General features: G+C 50.5%; 1 protein-coding gene across 1 annotated transcript; it reads left to right on the plus strand.

Annotated features, from left to right (window-relative positions):
- Positions 1-3,696: 3,696 nt before the first annotated feature.
- Positions 3,697-11,724, plus strand: LOC116467188 (tubulin alpha-3 chain-like). The gene is made up of 5 exons (XM_032150728.3): positions 3,697-3,776; positions 5,981-6,203; positions 7,132-7,280; positions 7,908-8,588; positions 11,342-11,724. The coding sequence occupies exons 1-5, from the start codon at positions 3,774-3,776 to the stop codon at positions 11,636-11,638; spliced, it is 1,353 nt and encodes a 450-aa protein (XP_032006619.2). The 5' UTR covers positions 3,697-3,773; the 3' UTR covers positions 11,639-11,724.
- The last annotated feature ends 43 nt before the right edge of the window (positions 11,725-11,767 follow it).

Raw genomic sequence — 11,767 nt, forward strand, 5'->3', positions numbered from 1 at the left:
AGTAGGCAGGCATGACTGGGAGCCAAGCTCGGCCAGCTGACACAAGCTATGCAGCAACCAGCTGGTCCCTAGAACCAGGCTTGGCCCTGGTGTCCTGCATGCAGCAGGGACAGTCCACGAGCAGGAGTCCCAAGGAGGTCTTTAAACATCTGCATGAACTCAACCTTACAAAACTCTGCAAAGTCTCATAAGCCTTTCTCACCCAGAACCGAGCCACCTACCTTGTGCAGGTCTTCATTCTCCTGCCGCACCATGCTGCCTCTCTGGCCCCACCAGCTGCTGCGTAAAATCTTGGCAAAGTGTCCTTGTCCTCAAGTTGTCACTCAAGCCTGTTTGAATCTGAGCAAAAGAGGAAATAATCTGTGCTCCTGTGTAGTGGCTATATGTAAACTTTGTTAGCTGACTTACTGCAAGGATTTAATAATTGACAACACTGTTTTTTAGTACTGTATACTAAATAAAATACACAAGGCAGCAATACTTAGGGGCCAGAAATACTGTTTACTACAAGTCAGTTATGGAATCATAACTTAAAGTAAAAATGGGCACATCCAAGACTCAATTTTTCTTTTGTTATTTACAGTAGAATAAATATTTTGTTGTTAATTTTCCACACTCTCTACTGGGAATATGTGTTACTTTTATAGTCAGAAAAATAAATATTGCAGTCATGTGGCATATAATGATGTTTCAGACAACAGCAAACAGCATATACAATGGCCCCATAAGATTATAATACCATTATTTTTCTTTTAGCTTTTCTATGTTTAGATACACAAATCCTTACTGTATAGGTCTGTAGCTAAGCGGCAATACGCTGTACCATGTGGCCTAGGTGTGCAGTAGGCTGCTCCATCTAGGTTGGTCTAAGTACACTCTATGATGTTCTCACATCAGCGAAATTGCCTGATGATGGCTTTCCGAGAACGTATCCCAGCCTCTGAGGGATGCGTGACTGTACTGAAGAGCACCGGGTGATACGAGCTACAGCTGAGTTCTGTGCATGATGTGGTTGGAGCCCTGAGGAAGGGGAGGGCTGTGGACTGAACTGTGTCCCTTCATTATTAGACACTGAAGCTCCAATCCCCAATGTGACTGTATTTGGGGACGGGGCCTATAAGGAAATGATGATGAAGATTATGTGAGGTCATAAGGGTGGGCCCTGATTCAAAAGGATTCGTGTCCTTATAAGAGACCAGGGAGCTTGAGTGCTGCCTTTCCCCACCCTGTGGGAGGACATGGTGAGAAGGTGGCTGTGTGCAAGCCAGGACAAGAGGCCTCTGGGACTTTTAGCCTCCAGAACTGTGAGAAAATAAAACTCTGTTGTTTAAGCTACTCAGTCGATGGTATTTTTTTAGGGCACCTAGAGCCAACTAAGACGGAAGGATTCACCCTTCTGGGGAGAAGAGGCAGGGCGCCAGAGACCTCCTCTGGTTTCCCTGGCTCTCCACAGAACTCCCTCCCTGCCCCTCCTCCTTGTGCCAAAACATCCTTCTAAGGGCAGACCTGATCGCACTGTTCAGATGTCCCTAAAGCCCAAAGAAAAGTCTCAACTCCTGGACCTCATGAGTCCCATCCCACTGGGAGAGCTCCCTCTCTCTTCTCTGCTCTCCTCTCAGAACGGCAAGTTAAGGGCCTGCTTGGCCACCCTCTAGGGAGATGCCATGATGGGGTGCTGCATCCTGGTGATGAGCTGGGGGTAAGCCAGCATGTCTCCTCCAGGCCTTTTCTCAGAACTGAATACACACTGTTAAGATGATCTTTAGAAATGGAAGAATCAAACTGGGAAGAATTACATGCCTGTAGTCCCAGCCTACAAGGAAGCCTGAGGCATGGGGATCACTTGAGACCAGGGGTTTTGAGTTCAGCTTGGTCAATATGGTGAGAACCAGTGTCCAAAAAATAAATAAATAAATAAACAATAAATAAACAAGGAAGAATCAGGTGACTGTTCCAGACTCCTCCAAAATGGGTATTGTGTCCCTACTCTGCTCTTCCCAGGACAGGGCTGTGCCTTCCCCTTTCCTGGTGGCCGTAAACCCACTCCCTCTCACTAAAAAAAAGAGAATTGTTCAAAGCACTTTGAGTTATGCGAGGTGTGCAGAATGTATCAGGCCCAGAGAGACAGGAATATGGGACTTCAGTCACACACCTCATACCCATGCCCCAGCAGCTGTGTAAAGGCATTTTGTTCCTGACTAGCTTTATCTTCCTGTTACTAGAATTTGTGATACAAAAGACAACACAGAGCCAATAAATAGCTTATGTTATTTTAATACACATTCCTCTGGCCAGGCCAGCCAAGGTGGGAGGCTCCCTTCAGGCCAGGACTTCAAGACCAGGCTGGGCAACACAACAAGACTCTGTCTCTATTTGTAAAATTCTTCAGAAACTGCCCTTTCTTTTCCTTTAAAAACCTATTTGCAACTGCTGCTAATTAGAGTGTATATCAAGGCAACTTCCATCTCCAGGGTTGCAGTTCTCAAACTTGACCCAAATAAACTGTATTTTTTTTTTTGAGACGGAGTCTCCCTCTGTCACCCAAGCTGGAGTGCAGTGACACAATCTCCGCTCACTGCAACCTCTACCTCCCGGATTCAAGCGATTCTTGTGCCTCAGCCTCCCAAGTAGCTGGGATTACAGGCACCCATCACCATGCCCAGCTAATTTTATTTATTTTTTATTTTTGGTAGAAACGGGGGCAGGACGGGTCTCACCACGTTGCCCAGGCTGGTTGCAAACTCCTGACCTCAAGCAATCCTCCGGCAGAGGCCCCCCAAAGCACTGGAATTATAGGCCTGAGCCACTGCGCCCGGCCCAACCTCTCCACTTATATTAATTTTACCTCTGCTTCTTCCTTTTTTTTTTTTTTAAGACGGAGTCTCGCCCAGGCTGCAGTGCGATCTCGGCTCACTGCAACCTCCGCCTCCCGGGTTCAAGCAATTCCCCTGCCTCAGCCTCCCGAGAAGCTGGGATTACAGGCGCACCCACCATACCCGGATAGTTTTTGTATTTTTAGTAGAGACGGGATTTCACCATGTTGGCCAGGTTGGTCTCGAACTCCTGACTTCAGGTGATCTGCCCGCCTCTGCCTCCGAAGTGATGGGATTACAGACGTGAGCCACTGAAACCCACTCACTTTTTCCTTTTAGATCACAAAAGTGATCGAATCCCGCCACTTCCCGGGTGCTGGGTGGGAGGGTGGGGTGATTGCCGTGCTGCTGTGACTTGGGTGGATGCCGCAAAGGCCTCTCAAAGGTGGCCATGTTTGCAAAGATCTGAATAAGGCACCTCCAGAGGAACCGGCCTGGGGCAACTGGGGAGGAGGCAGCTGCACAAGTTCGTGGTCAAGCCACTGCAAGGCTGGGAGCTTACTTACAAAGCAATGTTCCTCCACCCACAAAGAGGCAGTAGATGCTCCAACCCCGGTCAGAAGACCCCTGGAAACGTCTCAGCCCACGCACTGCCCTCTGACCCCACTGCCTTCCTGCCAGTCCTGCATCCAATCAGAGGGCCCTGTCTGAGCCCGCTGACTTCCCGCCAATCCTGCATCCAATCAGAGGGCGTCCCCACTACGTGGGTTGCACAACAGCCAATTGAAACTAGGATCCGAGCCTTGGCCCTCCTCCCAGGAGCTCTGGACCAATGGTGGCCTGGCACCAGCAGGCCATCCCAGACAGCGGGCGGCGGGAGGCTGTAGTTGGGCGTGCACAGCTGCAGCGGCGGTTGAGGTAAAGTAGTAGCGCTGGGCTGCGGCAGCGGAGGAGCTCAGCATGGTAAGGCCAGGTCACTCCCACCCCGCAGACGCCCAGGCTGGAGGGTGGACGAAGTTGGCTTCCTGAGGTGGCTGGACAGAGGGATGCTGTTGCGGGCCGGGGTGCAGAGAGGAGGCCAGAGAAGGACGCGGGGCCCAGGGCGGGACACGAGAACACGGGTTCGTCTACTGGGTCTGCGGGCTCCAGGGCAGGGACGGCAGCTTTTGTTTTAGACTAAGCTGCCAGCCTTGAGTCAGTGGATAGGAAGCATTGACCGTGCCATGTCCCCCAGAGAGCAAACAGTGGTGTCGCCTCCTGAAGACAGAAGGGCGCTGCTCCCGCTTTCCAGTCACCAAATGTCTCTGTCCTGCTGGAAACCACTGAGGACCCGCAGGAGCCTTGCTCATCAGGCTGGGGCTGTGGACATTGGTCAGATCAGGAATTAAAGCTCAGACAGTAGGTGGAAGCGGGGAATCCCCTGAGGTCAGGGGCTCCGCACCAGCCTGGCCAATATGGTGAAAGCCCTTCTCTACTAAAAATAGAAAAATTCCCGGGGTGGAGGCGTGGATCTGTGGTTCCAGCTACTCGGGAGGCTGAGGTGGGAGGGTCAGCTGAGCCCAGGACTTGGAGGCCGCAGTGAGTCATGATGGTGCCACTGCACTCCAGCTTGTGCGACAGAGAGAGACCCGGCCTCAAAAAAAAAAAAACCAATGCATTCCCATAAAGAATAGATTTCCAAGTCCCAAGTCTGAATAGCCGTGGCCGTGGTTTGTCAAGTATCTTTTTTTTTTTTTTTTTTTTTTGAGACGGCTCAATAACAGCTCTGTTCCAGGCTGGAGCACAGTTGCATGATCACAGCTCCCTGCAGCCTTGAACCCCTGGGCTCCAGCAATCCTCCTGCCTCAGCCTCCTGAGTAGCTGGGACTACAGGTGTGCACTGCCACACCTGGCTAATGTTTAAATTTTTCGGCCGGGCGCTGTGGCTCATGCCTGTAATCCCAGCACTTTGGGAGGCTGAGGCGGGCATATCACAAGGTCAGGAGATCAAGACCATCCTGGCTAACACGGTGAAACCCCGTCTCTACTAAAAATACAAAAAATTAGCTGGGCATAGTGGCCTGTAGTCCCAGCTACTTGGGAGGCTGAGGCAAGAGAATTGCTTGAACCCGGGAGGCAGAGGGTGCTGTGAGCTGAGATTGTGCCACTGCACTCCAGCCTGGGTGACAGAGTGAGACTCTGTTTCAAAAGAAAAAAAAAAACAAAAAATTTTTCATAGTTGCCCAGGCTGGTCTCAAGCTGGTCCCAAGCGATCTCAGCTCAGCCTCCCAAAGTGCTGTAATTACAGGCATGAGCCACCACACCCGGCTTGGCAGGGCTTAAAGAAACCACCAAAGGACAGTGCAGTGTCCCAGCACTGATGACATCTGGGAGCCATTATACTCCTAGGCTTCAGGGGGTGGAGGGGAGGGAGTGCTTACAAAAAATTGAGAGGGTAACTTTATGAAGAGGGCCACCTGCCAAAAGTGTGGCCTTGATGGAGGGATTGGATCATCCATGAAAGTTGAGCAGGAAGGGGCCAAGGGAAGAGTACCCTGACGCCACTCTCCTCCAGCCTCTTGGTCTCCTGGTGCTGCCTGTCATTGACCTAACCAGCATGAAGCCAGAGGACAAGGAAGGCCTCTGATGCTGTCCTCATGAGTCAGCCTCTGGGAGCACAGAGCAGGTGGTGAATGATGGAGGGTAGATCGGCGGGGGGGGGGGGGGGGGCGGGCAGAGAGAGGACACATACTGAACACCTGGGCTTGGACCACAGTGACCTGGGACCCACTGTCTATTTCCTTACCCAACCCAATTACCTTATCCTTTGATCAGGACATAATCAAAAACTGCTGTGTATTCTTCAGAGCATTACTGTGACTGGCTATAATGTGGAGTTGATTATTGACATTACATGGCTTCCAAATTTTTAAATAATGTAACTTTTGTGTAGTGGCAAACATTAGGTTCTAGGGCTACCTCTGGAACTTAGTAGCTAGGATGATTTAGAGCAAGTAAGTTTTAACAGGGATAAAGGGGTCAGTCACCTAACCCTCCTAGGAAATATCAATTGTGAAAGCACCAGATACTGAAGCGCTATACAAATATTAAATTAGAATATCTTGCATGCCATATAGCTTCAAGTTACCTTGAAATGAATGGGTCTACATTTACCTTCTGGTTCACAGCGCGAGTGTATCTCTATCCACGTGGGGCAGGCTGGTGTCCAGATCGGCAATGCCTGCTGGGAACTGTACTGCCTTGAACATGGAATTCAGCCCGATGGTCAGATGCCAAGTGATAAAACCATTGGTGGCGGGGACGACTCCTTCAACACGTTCTTCAGTGAGACGGGGGCTGGCAAGCACGTGCCCAGAGCAGTGTTTGTGGACCTGGAGCCCACTGTGGTCGGTAGGTGCTCAGGCTCTGGATGGCAGCTTTCCTAGGAGGGTGGGAGAGCATCATTGGTAAGGCCCCATGTGGGCTCCTTTGAATCCTCCTGCAGAAGGTATGAGATAGAGAAGCATATGCCCATGGTGTTAAGAGATAAACTGAAAGGTTCGTGATTAAAGTGTCTGTGAGACTCGGCTCCTAATTTAGGAAAACCTGACCTACAGGGAAAAGCTGCTTTGCCAGCAGTAAGATGGGCTGTGGGGAGATTTTGTCGTGGCTGCCTCAGCCCTGTTTAGGTGGCCCTGCCTGCAGGGCACAAGGGCACTGGTTTCCTCCTGAATGCTGTGCACTCTCTTATGCTGGTGCAAGAGAGTCTTGACCTGCATCTTAGGCATAGAAGGTTAAGTACAGAACAGTCATTTGCTTCCTCCAGATTAGAAGCCCAAGGTAGTTTCCAAGAAGAGATGCAAAGAGACAGCCCCTTTCAGTGGCCCCACATGAGATGACAGTGTCACCTGAAAGCCTGTGGGGCCCAGGCCACACAGGGTGCCCTGATGGGACTGCCCTGCAGAAGTCGCACTGACCTGGTGACTTCCCAGTTTGTAAGAGTTTTTAACTTACAGCCTTTGATGTAGCTACATGTAGGAAAGAATTATAGACCTGTAGAATTACCTATGTGGGGGTGCTAGAGCTTATTTCCCTTCACTGGGAACTGGTTGTGCTAACATTTATACTGCAAGCTGAGTTTCACTTCCTAGAGTCATAAATCACAGTTTGGTTATCACACAGAGACATTTTCTACCAGACACTGCTGCTGTTGACTTACAACATGTAGGTCATGTACTTTGAACAGCATGTACTCTGTAGAAGTGAACAGTCCTGGAATGTGTCCATCTTGTTGAGTACAGGCCTTAAAGATTCACAGTACATACCATCTCTTTTGTAGATGAAGTGCGCACAGGAACCTACAGGCAGCTGTTCCACCCAGAGCAGCTGATCACCGGGAAGGAAGATGCGGCCAATAATTATGCCAGAGGCCATTACACCATCGGCAAGGAGATCGTTGACCTGGTCCTGGACCGGATCCGCAAACTGGTAAGAAGAGAAGGCTTCATGGGACCATTGTCCTGCACAGGAGGATACATCTTGGGTTGTGATGGGGAGGTCATTTTGTCAAAACTTAGACCAGCACTTTGGCCGGGTCTGGTGGTTCACGCCTGTAATCCCAACACTTTGGTAGGCCAAGGTGGGCAGTCACCTGAAGTCAAGAGTTTGAGACCAGCCTGGCCAACGTGGTGAAACCCTGTCTCTACTAAAAATATACAAATTAGTCAGGCGTGGTGGTGCCTGCCTGTAGTCCCAGCTACTCAGGAAGCTGAGGCAGGAGAATGGCTTGAGCCCAGGAGGCAGAGGCTGCACTGAGCAGAGCTCATGCCACTGCACTCCAGCCTGGATAACAGAGTAAGACTCTATCTCAAAAAAAAAACTTAGACCAGCATCTTGAGTCCTATTGAGTCTGCAGTGGTCTTAGTCTGAAGTATGCATGGTGATTTGTCTGTAGATCTTTGTCTGCTTTTCTTTGCTTCAGAGTGTACTGTGTGTTTATTATGGATGACTTGAATCCATATCAAGTCTTCAGAGGCAGAGAAGTGGCCCTGGTTTGGTGGAGGTTGGTGGTGTGGCTTCCACGGGCATTGGTTCATGTTGTCTGGTTTCTCTCAGGCGGATCTGTGCACAGGACTACAGGGCTTCCTCATCTTCCACAGCTTTGGGGGCGGCACTGGCTCTGGGTTCGCATCTCTGCTCATGGAGCGGCTCTCAGTGGATTACGGCAAGAAGTCCAAGCTAGAGTTTGCCATTTACCCGGCCCCCCAGGTCTCCACGGCCGTGGTGGAGCCCTACAACTCCATCCTGACCACCCACACAACCCTGGAACATTCTGACTGTGCCTTCATGGTCGACAATGAAGCCATCTATGACATATGTCGGCGCAACCTGGACATCGAGCGTCCCACGTACACCAACCTCAATCGCCTGATTGGGCAGATCGTGTCCTCCATCACGGCGTCCCTGAGATTCGACGGAGCCCTGAATGTGGACTTGACGGAATTCCAGACCAACCTAGTACCGTACCCCCGCATCCACTTCCCCCTGGTCACCTACGCCCCGGTCATCTCAGCCGAGAAGGCCTACCACGAGCAGCTGTCCGTGGCTGAGATCACCAATGCCTGCTTCGAGCCAGCCAATCAGATGGTCAAGTGTGACCCTCGCCATGGCAAGTACATGGCCTGCTGCATGTTGTACAGGGGGGATGTGGTCCCAAAAGATGTCAATGCGGCCATCGCCACCATCAAGACCAAGCGCACCATTCAGTTTGTGGATTGGTGCCCGACTGGATTTAAGGTATGACTGGGTGATGTGGAGTACTTGTACCTTTCAGCAAGCAACAGACACACAGAGTAATGCTGCCCCTGAAGGCCCGCATCCTTTGAGGAGACTACCCCTGTTCCATGGGCTAGGCGAGTGGGCATAAATTAGTGAACCAGAGTGATAATTCAGTGATGTCTTTTTTTTTTTTTTTTTTTGAGCTAGAGTCTAGCTTTGTCGCCCAGGCTGGAGTGCAGTGGTGTGATCTCAGCTCACTGCAATCTCCATCAGCCTCCCAAGTAGCTGGAATTACAGGCACCCACCACCACCCCCTGTTAATTTTTATGTTTTTAGTAGAAACAGGGTTTTGCCATGTTGGCCAGGCTGGGCTTGAACTCCTGACCTCAGGTGATCCACCCACCTCGGCCACCCAAAGTGCTGGGGTCAGAGGCGTGAGCCACTGCACCTGGCCCAATGATGTCTTTTGAACTCTCTTTCTGAGTCATTACACTATATATCTGTGATGAGCTTTACTTAACTTTTTTTTTGTTGTTTTGTTGAGAAGGCTGGAGTGCAGTGGTGTGATCTCCGCTCACTGCAACCTCTGCCTCCCAGGCTCAAATGAGTCTCTCACCTCAGCCTCCTGAGTAGCTGGGACCACAGACATGCACCACCACACCCAGCTAATTTTTGTGTATTTAGTAAAGGGATTTCACCATGTTGGCCAGGCTGGTCTCAAATTCCTGGCCTTAAGTGATCTGGTCGCCTTAGCCTCCCAAAATGCTGGGATTACAGGCATGAGCCACTGTGCTCGATCCTATTTATTTACTTTTTTGAGACAGAATCCCACTCTGTCACCCAGGCTGGAGTGCAGTGTGGTGATCACAGCTCTCCACTAAAAATACAAAAATTGAATGGGCATGGTGGCCCATGCCTGTAATCCAGCACTTTGGGAGGCCAAGGCAGGTGGATCACCTGAGGTCAGGAGTTTGACACCAGCCTGGCCAACAGGGCAAAACCCCGTCTCTACTAAAAATACAAAAATTAGCCAGATGTGGTGGCGGGTGCCTGTAATCCCAGCTACTCAGGAGGCTGAGGCAGGAGAATCACTGGGACCCAGGAAGTGGAGGTTGCAGTGAGAAGGTGTCACCCCACTGCACTCCAGCCTGGGTGACAGCACAAGACTCTGTCTCAAAAAAAAAAAAAAAAAGACAAGATCATACAAATTCTAGGCCTTACAGGTCACACGACCTCTGTCACACCTACCCCACTCTGCTGTTGGATAGCAAAATCAATCTGCAAATGAAGGGGTGTGCTGGCTGTGTTCAGACAAGACCTTACAAAATTAGGTGGCTAGTCCAGCAGCTGTGCTAACCCCTGAAGGAGAGGAAGAGACACCCACAGTAGGAAATCCCAGTCAGAACCAACTTCAGTGGTCTCCCCCAACAGAGGCGGTGGGGGACTGAGCCAGAGGCAGCAGGGAAAGCACAGCACAGGAATGCACAGGCCCAACAGAGAAATGCCACAAGATTTAGTAACCAACTATTGATAAAGCTGAAAGAGGACAGCAAGGTTTCTTTTGTGTCACTGAAGGTGGGGACAGATTTTGTGTCTGAGGCAAACCCAGGCCAAAATTACTAGGATTCCCAGAAGAGAAATAAAGATGTTGCTGGTTTTTTTGTTTTTTGTTTTGAGACGGAGTCTCACTCTGTCGCCCAGGCTGGAGTGCAGTGGTGTGACCTGGGCTCACTGCAAGCTCCGCCTCCCGAGTTCACGCCATTCTCCCACCTCAGCCTCCTGAGTAGCTGGGACTACAGGCGCACACCACCACACCCGGCTAATTTTGTTTTGGTATTTTTGGTAGAGGCGGGGTTTCACCATGTTAGCCAGGATGGTCTCGATCTCCTGACCTCATATCTACCTGCCTCAGCCTCCCAAAGTACTGGGATTACAGGCGTGGGCCACTGTGCCCTGCCTTTTTATTTTGTTGAGACAGGGTCTTGCTCTGTCACCCAAGCAGTGGTGGGATCTCAGCTCATTGGAACCTCTGCCCGCCAGGCCCAAGTGATCCTCCCACATCAGCCTCCTGAGTAGCTGGGACCGCAGGTGCACAACACCATGCCCAGCTAATTTTTTTTGTATTTTTGGTAGAGACAGGGTCTTGCCATGCTGCTTAGGCTGGTCTCAAACTCAGTTCAAGCAATTCGCCTTGGCCTCCCAAAGAGCTGGGATAATGGGTGTGAGCCACTGCACCTGCTGCTGTTTTCATCACAAAAAACTCATTCTTTTTTTAAATCAAACCCTCCATGAGACAGTGGAGTGAAGGATGTAGTGAAGCAGTTTATAGTAATGCCCAAGTTAAAATAAAATATATACACCACCTACAAGATTCCCCAAAATGCCCATAAAATTTCTAACTTCAACCTACCTTTTCCATATGAATTCTACCACCCAAGAAAGGGGCACAAGAATCTAGAAAGTACCGTATCCTAAAAAAAAAAAAAAAAAAAAAAAATGCTGGGCATGCTGCCTCATGCCTGTAATCTTAGCACTTTGGGAGGCTGGGGTGGGTGGATCGATTGAGCCCAGGAGTTTGAGGCCAGCCTGGGCAACATATGTTGTCTGGAACTGTCACCCTGCCTGGCACAGAGAAGGGCTTAGTGACATTTGTGGGGTGAACTGAGAATTCTCCTGTTCACCTACAGGGTGTCTTCTGTTCGAGGAAAAGTAACCACCATTTCTAGGTTTGATATAAGCTTCACGGACTGTTTCTTCCTCTTCTCTGGCAGGTGGGCATTAACTACCAGCCCCCCACAGTGGTCCCTGGGGGAGACCTGGCCAAGGTGCAGCGGGCCGTGTGCATGCTGAGCAACACCACGGCCATCGCGGAGGCCTGGGCCCGCCTGGACCATAAGTTCGATCTCATGTATGCCAAGCGGGCCTTTGTGCACTGGTACGTGGGAGAAGGCATGGAGGAGGGGGAGTTCTCCGAGGCCCGCGAGGACCTGGCAGCTCTGGAGAAGGATTATGAAGAGGTGGGCGTGGATTCCGTGGAAGCTGAGGCTGAAGAAGGTGAAGAATACTAAGGGGAGGGTGTGGTGGGTTCTCCACTGCCACCCCCAGCATGGCTGCTTTCAAGTTCTTTGCAATTAAAGGTTCTGTATAAAACCAAGACCTCTGTATGTCGTGCTGCTTAGCTCTGCCTGCAGGAGCAG

The sequence above is a fragment of the Hylobates moloch genome, unplaced genomic scaffold, assembly GCF_009828535.3.
Source record: "Hylobates moloch isolate HMO894 unplaced genomic scaffold, HMol_V3 SCAFFOLD_4, whole genome shotgun sequence".
NCBI lineage: Eukaryota > Metazoa > Chordata > Mammalia > Primates > Hylobatidae > Hylobates > Hylobates moloch.